General features: G+C 36.8%; 1 protein-coding gene across 3 annotated transcripts; it reads left to right on the plus strand.

Moving 5' to 3' along the window:
• Positions 1-7,322: 7,322 nt before the first annotated feature.
• Positions 7,323-14,502, plus strand: HDG11 (homeodomain GLABROUS 11). Of its 3 annotated transcripts, none has more exons than XM_020670515.2 (11): positions 7,323-8,245; positions 8,394-8,609; positions 9,675-9,792; positions 9,932-10,117; positions 10,704-11,165; positions 11,362-11,463; positions 11,588-11,797; positions 12,259-12,436; positions 12,732-13,000; positions 13,086-13,175; positions 13,589-14,502. In XM_020670515.2, the coding sequence occupies exons 2-11, from the start codon at positions 8,509-8,511 to the stop codon at positions 13,976-13,978; spliced, it is 2,106 nt and encodes a 701-aa protein (XP_020526174.1). In that variant the 5' UTR covers positions 7,323-8,245; positions 8,394-8,508; the 3' UTR covers positions 13,979-14,502. The 3 variants fall into 3 exon arrangements, with proteins under 3 accessions (XP_020526174.1, XP_020526173.1, XP_006849468.1); XM_020670514.2 differs by having other exon boundaries at positions 7,332-8,245; positions 8,506-8,609; XM_006849405.4 differs by having other exon boundaries at positions 8,243-8,308; positions 8,506-8,609.
• The last annotated feature ends 3,898 nt before the right edge of the window (positions 14,503-18,400 follow it).

The raw sequence follows: 18,400 nt of genomic DNA on the forward strand, positions 1-18,400 counted from the left end.
CAAAAACCACTATTAACCCTAATCCTAACACATTTTATTATGTTTTTTTTGCATCGGCCTGTCAAGCAAAAAAAAAAATTGATTGGTTTAAGACCAAAACACGCTCATTTTAGCACATTCTAATGCAAATTGTGCTAGACTGGTAGAATTTAAATACACATTTTTGTGTTTGACTAACACTTTTTTGTCAGAAGCCAATCCGACACACCGGCTCAAGCTTTTTGTGCCTGATTGATATATGTTGGGAGTGACATTTACAAAATGGACATTAAAATAGGTCTGAATTTTGTAAAAAATAAAAGGAATTTTGTTTCATGCGGGCTGGACCGCATTTCTAATCTTAAAGATGGATGCAAGTAGGTGTTCCATCTAAAAAAAATAGAAACTAATAGTCCAAATGTTTCTTACTAAAATTATTATTTTAAATTGTAAACTTTTTTTTATTTTTTCACGATTATGATCTTTATGTTAGAGATTACGTGTTCTTAAAAATTAAGTCCAAAAATTCATCTAAAAAATAAATTTATTAATAAGCCCGCATTTCTACATATGTGAGCTTAGCCGCATAAAAATTGGGTCCAAAACAAAATTAAACTTTTTTGCTTGTGGAGTGTGGGTGACAAAAATATTGGTAGGACATGCCAAGAAAGTACAAGATGGGGGTATATTAGCTTATTAACCGCTTGAAGAGACTTATTTATAGGAAAATTACAAAAACCCCCTCAACTATATTATCTATGTAATTTACCTCCCAGTTAATTTTTTCTCTCACTCTTTCCTCTCAAAAATCTCCTCAATCCAAAATAAAAGAAAAACTACTAAACTACCCCCTCTCTCTCCTCGTGGCTTTTACCCATGACTCTCTCCGCATGCGCTCCGGCAATCCATTTAAACGCTTGGGCAATAAAGACACACGCTTCGGCAATGCAATGACTGACTCCGCCAGTACACCTTCTGGAGCCATAGCACTTCGGCGGTTGAATAGGTCGCTCCAGTAATGAGGACACACGCTCCGACAGTAGAAAGACATGCTTTAATAGTACACCTTATGATGCCACATCACTCTGATGGTTGAATGTCGCTCCGGCAATAAAGACAAGCGCTCCAACAGTACAAATACGCGTTTCGGCAGTACACTTTCTGGAGCCACATCGCTCTGGCAGTTGAATTGGTCGTTCCGGCAATACGCTACTTGGAACCATCAATTGACTCTCTTTTTTTTGTAGGAAAGGGCATTTCCATCAAAAAAATAACAATTTTTTACCTTGGACTGGTTTTTGCGAAAAAAGCTAATTGTGGAGAAAAAAGTGAGAAGAAAAATTAGCTAGGATAAGTTGTATAAATAGTATGGTTTTTGTAAATTTTTTTTGTTTATTTATCAACCATCCAAGAAGACTAGAAAAATAAAAAAGCTCTATTTAGAAAGTTACTAAAAATTGCTATTGAAGCCCATTCTTTTGCTATTCCCACCCAAAACATGATACTCCATATCGTGTATTTAGTTATTTACTAATTTGTTTCACTATGCACACCACAAATATTAAGTATGTTTTTCGCCACCCTTGTTCCAAGTTTCGAGGTTCATGTATTGAGCTCTTTGCCAGAATGTCTTAATTACCTCAAAATTTTCTTTTAATTCCAAAGATATCCACCCAAAAATTTCCATACCGTGGCTTTGCTAATTTAATATTAGCTACGCTGTATTTACTATTTACAGTACGTCACCAGAATTAGTACGTCCCCCAAATTATCCTTCATCCCATGCTTTCCAACTAAAAACCCGTCTAATTTCGAGACACCCTAAATTTTTTTTCTTGATTAAAAAAGTAAAAAATTTACACTTATATCCCTCAAGTATATGCTATTACCCTTTTTCTCTCAAAAATATGTAATTTCTATTCATATTTTTTCTCTCTTTTTCTGATATTTCCATAATACCCCTATTTTTTCTTTTTCTCTTTTTTTTTGTTTTTTTTTTCTTCCATAGTGTCATCACTTTGGACCTTGAAGATGGATTTCGATCTTGACTTCTTACCTTGAAGATCCTAAATGAAGTCTAAAAATCATGATTTCAGATTGTCGAGTATTGAAATCAATAATTCTTTAGGGCTGGAGGTCTTCAAAAGTGAGTATTTTAGAAAAGGTCAAACTTTATATAAGACTATAACATTAAAATATATAATTAAGGTGCATATCATAAATTCATTGCTCTCAGGTTGGAAAACCCTCTAATCGATCATCTTGATACTAAAATATATAAACCAATATGAAAAAAGAAGAAGTAAAAATTTGATTTCGATTATAAAAAATATTGTATCTTGCAACACATGACCTTGGTCATCAATTTTTTTAGATTTTCATGTGTTTATAGATATACTTAATTTGAAGCATTTTTAGAGTTTAAAAATTTATAATTAGTGACGAAAATAGACTTTTAAACCATTATGAGGAATTCTAACACTAAAAGTACATCTTATGATAAAATTTGGAGCTACACCTTGCTTTCATTGTTCAAAGTTGCAACCCAAATCATACCTTTTAGAAAAATGATACGGTTTCTATGAGTCCATGTAGAAATGAGTCGACTCTTAAAAATCTATTTTTGATATGGATTTTCGGACCCAAATTTTAAGGATATGGAGTTTGTAATATGGAGATCATAAATATAAAAATATAAATAAATTTTAGGAAATAGAAATAATAATTTTATGTAGAAAACATTTGGACTGTTATTTTCAATTATTTTTAGATGGATCACCTATTAGCGTTCGTCTTTAAGATGGATCCTTTATACCTTGGGACCACATATTGTAGAAATACGATCCAACCTGCATGAAACAATTTTCAAAAAAAAAAAGCCAAAAAAAGGGAAAAAAATTAACATCAGCCAAAAATTCAAAATTAATGAGGGATATATATATATATATATTTTAGTTGGAGGGAAGTGAGGTTGGTTTTTTAGGGGAGGGGTGCAGGGGTTGAGGTTTGTTTATGAGCTTAAATTTCCAAAACATAACAAATAAACTCATTGAAATGTCGGCTAATAGCCCAACAGCAATTATCCGAAGAAAACTTAAAGCTTTTCCGCTATTTTCCAAGTAAGCACCATCCTGATGACGTGCCACATCTATTTCCTAAGATCCTGCTGCCACGTGTCTAGAACGTTGGGCCCCACCCATGACGGACGTAACGGTTTCCTTGTTTTCTCACTAGCCGTTGTCGTCCCGTCGCACTGGCCGCTTCCTTTATGTAACGGGAAAGTGAAACTCCGTCAGTGACGTGGGCTACTAACATCCGTTAGATCTGGGTTCTAAGATATATCGTACGGCGGATATAGGCGACGGAATTGTCAGGGGTAAAATTGGAATATGAGTATTTTCAAAATGAAGGCATTAAATGTCGTCTGACTTGTGTACCAAACCCTCGTCCGACGGCATAAGAACGAGTAAATGGCGGTGTACGGCTTCGAAAAAGACGGAATTTTTTGCAAGTGAAAAAAATAAAATCCGAAATATTAATTTACTGTGGTGTTCAATAAATAAACCGATTTTAAATTTCTTTTACTATTTTTATGAACACTATTTTTATAAGCATCGGGGGCACGTCCAATTACTCGCCAAAAACGCCGCGCCAAAGTGAATGCGCGGCGATTTTTATTAAATGGCGGAAATACCCTTAACCTTTTTCATAAAGTGTTTTTATACCCTGGCACAATTTTTTTGTAGGCGACCACATCGTAGACCATAGGAGGCCACTCGAGATTATTGCCAAAATTCAAGTAAAATTTTCAGTAAAAGAGTGATTATGGAATATTTTAGCCAAATTTTTCCGCATAAAATGGAATTTCATGAAATTAAGGAATATTGTGCCACAACTTTCTTTAATTAGATATATTTCAACAATAATTAAGCCAAAAAATTAGAGATAGGTATGTTCCATGCAAATTGCATCAGAAATCAATGTGACGTACTTCAAGTTTGACGTTTAGACGAAATGTCAGCATATTTGAAAAGGTTTTTCTTAGGCATGAAAGACAGTGAACTTGGAGAGAATAATAATAAATTCCCATTTGGCTAGGTTATTTGGGGGATTCACAACATGGCTATGGTATTTTGATTCACACAATATGTTTTGTATTTCAATGGCAACTAGTGGGTGCAATACTGTGGATTTTGTCTATCTTCATAAACACTTTGAATTGGGATCTCAAACTAGAGCTCCATTAGAAACTTTCTCTGGATCCATAATCACATGAAGAACAATTCTCATGTTTCAGTTCAAGGAATATTTCCAAATTAATAAAAATAGATGTACATTGTATTTAATGAAAAATCTCTATTGTTGCTTAAACATCGCCTGTTTTAGGCCACCTCAATCTCCACTTTTGATTGGATGAGGGACAAAAAAAAGAACAAAGTGAATTTATATTAAGTATTCAATATCATTGTATATCAATAAAGTTAGGATTAGTGATTTCAGGCACTTGGATCGACGCCGAAGGGGTTTAAGAGCAACATGTCAATGCTTAAAGATCAAATTCCAGAACTAATCTACTAGAAGTTAACATGTTTCTTAACAAGGCCACTCATTTATGTTATTATATGCAGTAATGGATGATGATAGTGTGAAGGTGCTAGTTCTTTCTTCAAGTTCTCTGGTGAACTCATGACTCATGAATTACTAGGCCATTTTGAGGGTATTTTATTTTATACGAAATATTTTAAAGTAATATTCAAAAAATAAGAAATGCTTCTGTATAAGATTTGTCTACTGGTACTGGTATAAGAGAAGTTCCATTACCATTATGCAACCACTTATATAAGGATCCAAATGGTATTTATTGAAGTAGTACCTCTAAAAGTTGGCTATGATCTATCTCCTGCAAGTGCTAATACATGATTAGACATTCCTACACTTTGAATCATGTTAAGATTGCCATGTTTCACAATGACATTCATTACTAACAATATCGTCGCCGTCAATTGCGTAATTTTAAGACTGATGATTTTTTGCTACTAAAAAAAAGCAAAATTTCGTTCGCTGATCCAGTAATAGCAATATCAATCAGGTGGATTATGCCCTACTTGATTTCCGTAAAAGTAAGCATTTGTATTACATTCATGCAACAAATAAAGGAACTCATCCGAATCGAATAGGGTTGTCAATGGGCTAGGTTGGCGGAATCAGGCTTTTACCCAATTGTTTGGTTGGCTCCATCCAAAACTTATTCAGGCTAGGAGTGCTTAATTTGAACCTGGCACGGATTAATTATGTCGGGCTCGGTTCTATCCTAACCTGGCTAAGATAGAAAGCCCCTAGCTTGATTAAATTCCCATAATTAACACTGTGACTAACCTTTTATAAGGAATAATCAGACATCCTTACTCAGAAATCATGCTGCATTTGCCGGGACTCACTGAGTAACATTCATGATTAGTGCTATTCTCACTTGCATACTTCATTTGTTCTTAAAATTTATTAGAAAATTCTTTTCGCCTCTCGCAATAATAGAAATAATGTTCAACGATCTGTTAATAATATCATCAACCAAATGGATATTTTTTGTCCTGTGTTGATTGCCATATGATAAACATTCATCCAAACAACAATAAAGTGACTTATCTTAATGCAACATTAGCACTAACGATCCCGAGCTCGATCAAACCTCCATTAACAATATTGGTACCTTTATCAGGACTTACTACATGCTGTACTCCTGAATTATGCTAAGTTTGCAAAGTTTTTACTCGGCAAACATGCATTACTAGTGATATTGCTAGCTAGCATAGCCGGTTCATTCCGAATACCGCTCAGAGTAGTTTACCAGACACACAAAAATAGTAAACATTTTCTAAACAATCTGAGCATAGAAGCATTAACAACATCCATTTAGACATTGACCGACGTCGGGTAAGTTGCTCTAGTACATCCATAAAGAAATAATGCTTCTTATCCAACAAAAACACTAAGTGGATACACAATATCCATACAACAATTAAGTGGATTATCTTAAAGGTACCTTTATTACGACATTATACTCATGAATTATAAGATTTATAAGACATTATACTCATGAATTATGCCACATGTGCCAAGCTTCATGAAGAAAACATGCATTGCTGGCGGCATTGCTTGCCGACATAATCCGTTCATTTCGAAAAAAAATTCTCTGAGCAATTTTATTGAAGCATAAAAATAGTAAAACTTTAACAACACAGATTTTATGTTCCCGAATTAGCCACAATCCTATAAGCTGCTATATTATGTCCACAAACAAACAATATTGTTTATCTAAAGGGTGTGGTTTTTCTATAAGGTTGCAACCTTAAACAATCCAAATAAGGTGCACTTCCAAATTTTATCATAATATGTAATTTTAGTGTAAAATATTCTTAGGATTATCTCAAAATCTATTTTCATATCTTATTATAAAATTTTGAACTTCAAAAATAATTAAAATCAATTAGATCGGTAAACATATGAAAATCTTGAAATTGGACGGTCCAGATAATGCGTTGCAAGGTGCACTGTTTCTGGGACTCAAAATCTTTTTTCTTTCATATTCATACATTGCGGTGTTGGGATGATCAATTAGAAGGTTTTTCAACATTAAAACAACCTTTTTCGATAGATTTTTTACGTGCATATGTAATTCTACAATTTAAAATTGCAACCTCGTATAAACTTTTTCCTTACCTAAATGAGACAATGGCAAAAATCGATCCCCTAACTTCATTGAATATAGTGTACTGACACCGATCATCTGATTTCTACAATAGACAAGAATAAAAATAAAAGAAATAAAGCACACTCAAAGGCAACCATAATCCATGAGGATGAGAAAAACGAGTATGGTTGATCCTTACCGTCCAACAACATGAACAAACAGTGGATATCATTGACATGGCGTACCAATTACCGTACACCAGTAGCTTCCAAACAAAGTGGCAGTGGTGTTTTTGTGATTGTCATAATAAGCAGGGTTGTTTTGTTGCTTCACTCCACAGTGAATAAATCGGCAAAAGATTTGCAAAACAACTCGCGGATTCTCAAATCCTCGTTCCAAAAAAACCAAAAATAAAAAATAACAATTGGTCGGTTAATTTGTCCGCCATTTTAACATTAAAGAGAAAAAATTTGTGCCTCGTTTTCAGTAATCAACCGCTTCTTTTTAATATCACCACCCAAAACATAAGTGCAAATTCGAAAAATTAACCATTTCCATTTTTAGTGATCCACCCATTATTTTCTCCTCTTTTAGATGAATTATTAATCATTAAAAAATAGAGTTGGCAAATTTAGTCACCTCTTATTATTTTCATTAAAATAGAGGATCGCTATTTCCCAGTGTTGCAGTGCCCGAGGAAGAGAGAGCGACAGATAGAGAGAGAGATATTTCGGCAAAAAGATCGCCGGTATCTGAAATCTCGGCGACCGGGAAGTGGTCGAAGGGAGAGCTGCCCTGAAAGGCGCTGACCTAATGAAGTTGTGTACTGCGTATTTGTACCAAACTCCAATACCTCCTCCCCTCGACTGCTGAGAAGATTTAACTCCCGCACTTTCCACTCTCTCTCATTAATTCCCTCTCTCTCTCTCTCCTCCATTTCTCTTTGATTGATTGAGCTCACTGTTTTCAGTCTCTCCTCTCCTTTGAGTTCTTCTTTCTCTCTCTACTGTCTTTCTTCTTCTTCCAGCTTGCACTCTCTCCCTTCCCACACGCTCACTCTCTCTCTCTCTCCTTTCTTACTTTCTCTCTCTAGATTCTCTCTCATTAACTCTATCTCATTAACACCCCACTCTCTCTCTCTCTCTTCGGGACTCGGGGCTTTAAATTCATCGGTTACCATTTGACAGGCGCCCTCACTTTCTCTCTCTCTTTCTTACTCTTTCTCTCTCTTACTCTCTATCTCTTTCTTACTCTTTCTCTCTCTTACTATCTATCTCTTTCTCTCTCTTACTCTCTATCTCTTTCTCTCTTTCTCTCTCTTACTCTCTATCTCTTTCTCTCTCTTACTCTCTATCTCTTTCTTACTCTTTCTCTCTCTAGCGTTGCTTCTCATATAGCGACCATCAGGAAGGATATCAGTTTTTACAGGCGTTATAGAGACTGGTTTTTTCTTGACCCAAAATGTAGAAGCCTTCACTCCAACAAATGGGCAAACAATATCGCCATGGAAATATGAACGCGAGCCCCTGGTACATGTCAGGCCAATTTAAGAGAGTGGGTTTGATACGGATTGATATAGTAAGTGTCTTTCCTCTATTTTCTCTCTCTTGAATCTCTTCTATTGATTTCTTTTGTTAGAAGGTATGTGTTTCTTCTTTTACTTTGGAATAAGCATTTTCTGAGGCTCTTTCTCTTTTTTTTGTTTGTTGTCAATGGCTTTGTTTAGGACTGGAACATGGATGTTTTAGGGTTTGGAATGGAAAAAATGTTTCTGGGTTTTTTGGGGCTTTTTTATTCGAAGGTTGAACTTTCATGGAGTAGTGTGGTTTGATTGCAAGAAAATGGAGGGTGGTTCGGGAGATGATCAAGATGCCTCTGATCCTCAGAGGAAGAAGAAGAGATACCACCGCCACACAGCTCACCAGATTCAGGAGCTTGAAGCGTAATGAGCCAAACCCACTCTCTCTTCGTCCTTTCCTTTATAGTTATTCCTTCTGTAGGTAAAAAATTAGAAGTTTCAATACCTAAAACCCAAACCCGAAAGGCTCAATCTTCTTTTGTTTGCTTTGGGGAACACGACAGAAACCTGAAATCGAGTGTTTTCTCTCTCTGTGTTTGTACAAATTTCTCAATACCCAAAACCCAAACCTAAAACTTTGTCTGCCTTTTTAACGATTAAAACATGCAATCCAGTCTCTCTCTCTCGAAGCCTTAATTTCATGAACCCAAAAATTTTGAAGCCGTTTTTTTTTTTATGTCATTTAGTTGCTCCGGGCAACGATTAAGACATGAAACCCGGTTCTTCTGGTTTTATTTATATATAAACATTGCGTAAGAATCAAGACCCGGATTCGTAAACCCATAACCATTTCGATTTCTTTATTGTTTCTCTCTCCAAAATTAAGACCAAAAAGGCCAAAACCCAGTTTTTCAGGTTTTTTTACTTGTATTTTGCGTAAGGATCAATAACAGACCAGCTTCGGCTTTCCTTTTTTAATTTTTTTTTCTTTTTTATTTGTATTGGAATCAAAACCCAACACCGAGTTTCATTTCTTTATTTCTTGAGCTTCGAAGTCAAAACCCGAGCTCAGTTGTTTTTTTTTATTTATACATTTATTTTTTATATCAAATTCCTTGTTCTTCTTCTTTTATTTCTTTTTCGAATTTTTTATTGCTTGAAAATCATTCTTAGAACGGAAGTCCAATTTTGTTTATCGATATATTCTGTGCTGATATATCAGTAAAAAAAAAGAAAAAAAGTTATACTTTTTTTGCTTGCCTCCTAAAAGTAGACCTCAACAAGCTTTTTTTTTTATTCATTTTGATCTTTTCCTTGATTTCTGTTTTGGGTAACTCTTCAATGTCCAGTATTATATGATTGATTCCTTTCCTTTTTTTTTCCCTCTATTTGTTGGGTTTTATATAAAACTTTGAAATATCATGTTTAATATATTTTTCCTTTTTTTTCTTTTTTGTTTATTCTAATTTTCATTGTTATGGGGTGAAGGATGTTCAAGGAAAATCCACATCCAGACGAGAAACAGAGATTACAGCTTAGCAGGGACTTGAGTCTCGAACCTCGACAAATTAAATTTTGGTTCCAGAATAGAAGGACCCAAATGAAGGTATCAACTCAAAGTCACCTCTCTCTCTCGGATTGGTATTTTACTTTTCTTGGGTGTTCTGTTTTGATTTGAAAAGCTCTCTCTCACATACATTTTACTTTTGTTTTCATGGCGATAAACATTGTTTAATAATGGACAGGCCCAACATGAACGAGCCGATAACTGCGCACTTAGAGCTGAGAATGACAAAATTAGGTGTGAGAATATAGCTATCAGGGAGGCCCTCAAGAATGTTATTTGTCCTTCATGTGGAGGCCCTCCTGTTGGTGATGACTATTTTGATGAGCAGAAACTTCGCCTAGAAAATGCCCGTCTGAAAGAAGAGGTTGAACTTTCTCTCTCTAAATATAAGTTAGTTCCTACAGTAACCAGTATTTCTCTCTTACCCAATGCTATATAAAACGCTCTCTTCGTGAGAAAAAGTTGAGATAGTGCACCAGTAAGAATCAATACAAATGGGCATTCATGCATTCATGTTAACCTTTTAAATCTGTTGTTTTACTCTTATTGCACTTCTTCTTTTCTTCCCATTATAACTTGATGTAACACCACTGTATCAAGCATTGCTGTAGATTATACAGGAATACGGACTCCACGGTTGTCTCTCTTACTTTCAGAGCTAGGATAAAGAAATTCACATTAATGCTTCTACTCTGTATTTTGTTTCTATTTTTAGCTTGACAGAGTGTCAAGCATTAGGGTAAAGGAATATGAATATCAATTCAAAAGTTACCTCACTGTGTGTGCGTGCGCCCCTGCACAAGCACGCGTGCGCATTGCTCGTGTGCACATGTGAAAATGCCGAGAAAAGAAAATGAGATTGGCCATTAATGAGGTTTATTACAAATGAATTGGATTTTTTTGTTATCTTCTTTGTAATTCGCTCTCTAAATTCTCTCTTTTTGCTTTAGCTTGATAGAATATCAAGCATTACTGCAAAGTACATGGGAAGGCCTATTCCTCAGTTACCACCAGTTCAACCAGTCACCATGTCAGCACTAGACCTCACGGTCGGTAACTTTGGGGGTCAGGGAATTGGGCCCTCTTTAGACCTTGATCTTCTTCCTGGTAGTTCTTCTTTAGCTGGTTTGCCATTATCTAGTGGTGGAGGAGTGGCGGAGCTTGAGAAATCGATAATGGTGGACCTTGCAACCAATGCCATGGACGAATTTTTGAGATTGGTGCAGGCTGAAGAACGATTATGGATGAAAACATCACCAGAAGCTGGTGAAGTTCTTAATTTGGATAACTATGAGAGGGTCTTTGCGAGGCCTAGTCAGGGGAAGAACCCTGATTTGAGAACAGAAGCTTCGAGAGATTCAGGCCTTGTGATCATGAATGGTGTGGCATTGATTGATATGTTGGTGGACCCAGTGAGTCTCTCTTTCTCTCTCTCTCTCTCAGGTGATGTAAGGGGCTAAGTTGGTTTTCTTTAACCCATTTAGAAAAGGAAGAAATCCATTGTTTCATCCATCCTTCCATTCATTCATTTGTTTCTGTTTTATTTCTCTCTTGATGTATTTCTAGAGAGAGAGAGAGATTATATTAAAAGTGTGGATGTGGTTGCAGAACAAATGGATGGAGATGTTCCCCACCATCATTTCAAGGGCAAGGATCATTGAAGTTCTCTCACCGGGTCTTCCAGGAAATCGAAGTGGCTCTCTACAACTGGTAAGAAGTTAAGCAAACAGCTGTCTTAGCCTCTAAACAGTCAACGTGGTTGTTTTTAAATTGGTTTCTTTAAAATATGAAAAAAAATGAAAAGAATGAAAGTTCTAATTCAAAACAAATGCAGATGCATGCAGAGTTGCAGGTTCTTTCGCCCCTGGTTTCGACAAGGGAGTTCTATTTTCTTCGATATTGCCAACACCATGGCCCAGGCTCTTGGGCAGTGGTAGATGTATCTGTGGACTCAGCTAGAGAGACTCAGTTCAATTCATTGTTACAATGTCGAAAATTTCCCTCTGGTTGTTTGATACAGGACATGCCTAATGGATACTCCAAGGTGATCAGATACTGTTGTGCAGTAGTTTCTTTTATGTACTTCATTATCTCTCTGCAAAAAAATTGAACTCCAGCTAGTGAATCACTAGAGTAAGACAGTTACAATGATGAGTTAGAAACTATAACTTCAAGGTGATGCAAAACTGTTACTAGAATTGTCCGTATTTTATTTAACTGCGCTTCGCAGAGAAATTAGACCCAAATTGAACTGCTGTAGTTTGGGATTTATGACGATGATGAGACAAACTAGAACTTTCAGGTGATAGAAAGCTTGTAGAATGATTTTCATGTTATCAGTCCTCTTTCTCCAAAAAGGTTGAGGCCCCACGTTATGGAATCAGAGCAGGGAAAGAGTTTTGCAAATGATATGATAGAAACTAGAAGGTCTATTGATTAAGTTGAAAAAAGAAAAGACAAAGAAAACTGAAAATTGGGGCCTGAATCTAGGTATTTCTTGAACAGGTGACATGGGTTGAGCATGTGGAAATTGAAGATAAGAACCCAACCCATAGGATTTACAGGCAGCTGATACACAGTGGAATGGCATTTGGCGCCCATCGATGGCTTGCAAGCCTGCAGAGGATGTGTGAGAGAGTGGCTAGTCTGATGGTCACCAGCATTTCGGCTCGGGACCTTGGAGGTACCCTCTCTCTCTCTCCCCCCTAGTCTGGTTATTGAGAAACCTATGCTAATTCCCAGATTACTAAGCAAAATAAGAGGGAAAAGAAAACTTTCTCTAACAGTTGTGAGGGAAAATAAAACTTTCTCTGACAGTTGTGGTATAGATGCCGTGAAAGGGTTATACATTGCAATTCCAGTTCTTCGTATGATTGTGGGTGTGTTTTATAGAGAGAGAGAGAGAGAGAGAGAGAGAGAGAGAGAGATCTGTGAATCTGTATAGAGAATGATATATCCGCCAAATTTTCTGTTTACAGTGATTCCCTCTCCTGATGGAAGAAGGAGCATGATGAAGCTTGCCCAAAGGATGATTAACAACTTTTGCTCGAGTATTAGTGCCTCAAGTAGCCATAGATGGACTGCTCTTTCTGGTTTGAATGATGATGGAGTTCGTGTCACCACCCATAAGAGCACAGACCCTGGCCAGCCCAATGGTGTCGTACTAAGTGCTGCTACCTCATTGTGGCTTCCTGTTTCCCCTCAAAATATCTTCAATTTCTTCAGGGATGAGAGGACCCGACCTCAAGTAATCTCTGTCTCTCTCTCTCTCTTTCACACAGACACAACCACAGGCAAAAACTTGGATTGTCTAAGCGTTTATCATTTGACAGTGGGATGTGCTTTCAAGTGGAAATGCTGTTCAAGAGGTTGCTCATATAGCAAATGGTTCGCATCCTGGCAACTGCATCTCTCTTCTTCGAGTAAGTTTCTGACTTTAATTGTGGTTAGAGATGGTGATTATTTCTTCAAATGTGCAATGGGTTTCAGTGATGTTCATAAGGCTCTATAAAAACCCATGATTTTTTGAAAAATGAAGCAATAATTTTAGTCATAATTGCAAATAAACTGCACTGAGTAGTTTGGGCCTTGGATTGAACTCCCTCGGTGGAGAAATTAATTGCAGATATATGAGACTAATTGGACTGCTTAGTTTCCCATCTTGTGGCTTGAAAATTTAGGTTTTGTAGTGGCGAAATAAGTTCAGAAAGAAGAGACTTTACTCTCTCTCTAGCTTGACATGACATTAGTCAATTCAAAAAGTGGGTGCCTTCTCTGATTGTGTTTTTAACATGTTAGTTATAACTGATTTTATCCTCTCTCTCTCTCATCACAGGCATTCAACTCGAGCCAGAACAACATGCTGATCCTCCAAGAGAGCTGCACCGACTCTTCGGGCTCACTCGTGGTCTATGCCCCTATCGATGTCACTGCCGCCAACATAGCCATGAGTGGGGAGGACCCATCATACATTGCTCTCCTGCCCTCTGGTTTCACCATTTTACCAGATGGTAGGCCTCCTGATCACAATCTTATTGGTGGTCCCTCAACCTCAAGCTCTTCTTCTTCAGGGTCATCAGGCTCTCTCATAACAGTGGCTTTTCAAATTTTAGTGAGCAGCCTCCCATCTGCCAAACTAAATCTAGAATCAGTTACTACAGTGAACAACCTCATCAGTACTACTGTCCAGCAAATAAAGGCAGCTTTGAATTGCTCAGGAGCTTAGAGAGAGAAAGAGAGAGTGAGGGGGAAGAGTTATTTATAACCACCCCACCCACCATTAATTCCGCTCTTGCTGTACTGCATTCAAGTTCATCGATTGGTTCTTGAATGCTTCATCAAGAGCAGAGAGGAAATCAAAAATTTTTCCTTGGGTCTCTCCTCTCTCTCTCTCTAAAGATGGGTGTTTCTCAAATGCTTCGACATGAACACCACCCATTTTTCTTGGGTTCTCCTCTCTCTCTAGTTTTCTCTTTTCGGTTTTCTCTCTCCATGTTTCTGTGATTCATTCTGTCTAATCCATTTTTTTGGGGTTTTATTAATTTTGAGAGTTTACAGGTTTTTTTCCTTTGATTTTGGTAGTGGGTTTTTCTTAAGTCTATAGAGATGGAGTCAAGAACGCACCATAGATGGGTTCCCTTGCTGTGGGTGAAGAGAGAGAAAGCAGTAAGGGTAAAATGGTTCGGGTATTGACTTCTCTTGAGACTTTTGAATGGAATTTCTATAGTGGCCAAAGGCAAATTTTGCCTATTTTTAGCTGTGTATCTTTCTTTGCTGCTCGTCTGTTGAGGGTGTTGTACCTGCTTTTGTTTGTTACATTTAATTATTGCTCTTCTTAGGGATGGCCCCTCTCTCTCTCTTATTTTTATTTATGAATGCTCCATATCTGATGGACCACTCTCCATTAAAACACCTCGATATCATTCGTCACACTCTGTCACATTGACTTTCTGTGGCCACGAGTGGACAATGCACCATTGTTAAGAGAGAGAAAGAGGGTACTAGATTTAGTGGTATGAGCATTACTTTAGAGAGAGAGAGACGGGGGGGGGAGAGAGAGAGGGTACTAGATTTGGTGGTATGAGCATTATGTTAGATAGAGAGGGTACTGGATTTGGTGGTGTGAGCATTATTCTAGAGAGAGAGAGAGGTGCTGCTATATTTGTTGGTATGAGCAATACTTTTCAGGACACTGAGGAAGGTGAAGAAGCTTGATGGGAGGTGGAAATTAGTCATCATTAAACAAGCTATACAGGATGCTAAAACAACCAAAGAATGTCTCACTAAGGTCAAACATATAGCAGTCATAAACAACAATGGTGGTGGTTATGGGCCAGGCTAGACCTCACCCTTGTCCCTACAAGGCCGGACCAAGCCTGGCACAGCTCTGATGGTGCCGAAAAAGATCTGGCTCATTCAGGTCTGACCTGGCTCATTCAGGTCTGACCTGGCCTTGTCCTCGGGTCGTGGTGGCCCTGGTCAATGTCCTAGTCTTTTTGGGCCCGGGTTGATTGGGCAAGGTCAGTTCATTGCCAGCCCTAATGGATTATTTGGTGGCGTTTAGTATCGAGTTTTTGCTAAACTTGTGATTAAAGTTTTTCTTGCCTATATGATATGATAGAGAAAAAAATTCGGGGTACAAACGGTTCTACTACAAATTGATCAAATGTATGTTAATGAAAACTATGAACCTGACCCGGGACTGACCTTCGACGTGGACCTAAACTTGCGTAGTCTAAATCGTCTCTATCCGGGTCTGGACCATGGTGGGCCTTGGGTATTTGGATCCAATAAAGGTTCGTCGTACTAGATAATAATTGTATTCTATTAACATGATATTATAACGATATATAATGTGAAATATTATGTATATGGGAGAATTATAAAAAAACAAAAGAATGCTTGAATCTTTATAATATCATTAGAAGGATCAAAAGGTAACAAATTATATTTGAGGGTTTGTTTTTGACTTTTTATGTCGGTTTAGTACATCTTCATAACGATGTGTCAAATTTTTTTTTTCAAGCTGCCTTTTTTTTTGTTATTTAAAATGTGAAACATTTAGAGATATTTTTATTGTTTTGTACGAGCAAGGTATTGTAGTATTTTAAAAGATACCCCTCGTTGTACCGCTTTGGATAATTTCCCTAAGAAAAAATACAATTATGGCTTTCTTGTGCTATATAACTAGAGTTAAAATGGTCGTTCTACTTGGGCAACTAGATCGAGTGAAATCATTATCAACTAGATCGAGTCAAAATACTATCTTGCCCCTCAAATTTTTAGTGTTACGAACAAGAAACATGTATTCTATATTTAAATAAAGGAATACTTGTGTCTATCCAAAACATAATAGCTGGGGTTAAAAAGGTAATTTCAATTGAGCCACATAATTCTCACCAAATAACAAAATTACCTTTGGGTGTAGGAAATCTGGAAATGTGTTCGTACTTCCTAATGCTCAACTTTATCATTTTATACCAATGCCTGCCTTGCTTGTTTCAAATGACAAAAATAGCTTTACATGTTTTGCATTTTAAATATGCAATTATGTATTTTTTAATTTATCTATTTTTTTAAAGGTGTACTTGATTGGGTCCAAGTTCCCAAAGCCCACCACCCTTCACTGGCAATGTCAAGTTGGATGGCTTGGATCGAGTGACGAAGTCCGAGAAAATTTTTTTTTTTTTGAAATTTTGTGTCTATTCAGTGACATTCTTACAACCACCCATTCTGAAATTTAAGGGATAAAAATAATTGTGAACTCCATGTACACAAGAATGATCTCTTTGTAGATAATTCTTAATAGAAAACCTTAAAGATACCCTGAAGTGTAATTTGTTATCTTTTGACCCTTTTAATAATACTGTAAGGGGTTTCAACCAAAGCAAGGTCCAAAAGAAACTCGTTGGATCTGACCAAAGCAAGGTCCAAGATAAGCATCCCTCGCTTCTTTTTCTTTTGGAAGAGGGCTTTGTGTTTCACTTCTGCATCTATTTGTGAGATATGCAGGAGCAAATAAGAGAGATTGGAGATGGGGTTGGTTTGCAGTCAATGAAGAAGGGAGGAAGACCACAAATGTGGAATATTTGATCCCTATTCTACCAGTTTCTGAAGAAAATGCGATAATCAATGCGCTTAAAAAGTTGAAAACTGGGTAAATTTCTTGTTGAAGTGTGGACTAAGATCTCAGACATTTGATTTGAATTTTCAACAAATTGTGATGAAGCCTTTTCTCTCTCTACAGTCTTCAAATTGAGCCAAGCATCTGACAAGGTTGGATAGAAACTTGTACAAATTTGGACCAAAGAAAAAGGACACAGTTTTGATGAGTCAGCCGACTAACCTATTGTTGTGCGGTCCCTCATGCATCAGACGACCAACTTTAAGATGGATATCAAAAAATGGTGCATCCACAAAAAGCTAAAATGGATGGTGCATAAAACAATATAAAAAATTTCATTTTTTTGAAAAAAAGAAATTCCAAATTCATAAGCATCATCATAGTTGAGATTAGCAAATCTTAAAATTTCGGATAAAAATTCTTTCTTTGCGATGATTTTATAGGGAGACCGCACAAGAATAGGTGAGGCGGCCAACTCACCAATTACTTTTCCTTGCAAAAAAAAATTTAGAAATCAAAGGTGGTCCACCACCCTTCTCTATCAAGCACCTCAAAGCAGCACACGTGCGAACCAGCACCATGGATGAGGAATTTATTCAAAAGGGTGGTAACATAAAGACTATTAAATGTGTTATGAGGTTATTTAGTTGCATGGTGCACGTGCCATAGGCTTGTGGCTCTTTGATATTGAGAAAGATGGGCCTCAAAATCTAGGGTTAGGTTTTCAAAGCTGGGTACAGTTGCAATAAAGCTAGAAACAACTCACTCTTTAATGTTTGGCCGGCTAGTATCCCTTAAAGGCCTTCTTGGCCTTGGCCTTTATGAATGAAATTCGCCACCCTCACATGTTAAGACTCATGAATTGATGATGCAAACTTCTCAAAAGGCACATTCCATGTTCAAATCATGGACTAGGGAGAGAGAGAGAGATTTCATCCATAAGACAAGGACATGGAAAGAGAAGACTGTAGTATCCTATACTTAGAGAGAGAGAGAGAGAGAGGACAAGGACTTGGAGAGGGAAGACAAAGACTTAGAGGGATCAACTAGAAAAATTGAATACAAGGTTCATGGGCCAATGTTTAATGAAGAGAAAGCAAAGAATATATGTTTGGCCAATCGAATTTGTATCACTTCTTTTCTTTTTTAAGAAACTATGTTTTGCCAATCGAATTTGTATCATTTCTTTTAATGTTTAATGAAGAGAAAGCAAAGAAACTATGTTTGGCGAATCAAATTTGTATCATTTATTTTCTTTTTCTTTTTTTGAATGTTAACTTGGAACCCGTTGAGAATAGAAGGCTAAACATCCATGTTGCACCTGCAATGCGGAAAACCTTGGCTTAGAGCACGTTCTTGCCTATTTATATTGAAGTGTTCCTCTCCCCATGTGACTACATTGAAAACCTAGTGGATGAAAGATTGTCTTCTAAGTGATGGATTATAGAAAATTAAGTTTGGGTTTCCATTTTTAATGAAATTTTGGTATAATCATCATTTAATTGTTCAAGTACCTTATTGTTG

This window comes from Amborella trichopoda, chromosome 4, assembly GCF_054954075.1.
Source record: "Amborella trichopoda isolate Santa Cruz 75 chromosome 4, AtrichopodaSantaCruz75HAP2 v2.0, whole genome shotgun sequence".
NCBI lineage: Eukaryota > Viridiplantae > Streptophyta > Magnoliopsida > Amborellales > Amborellaceae > Amborella > Amborella trichopoda.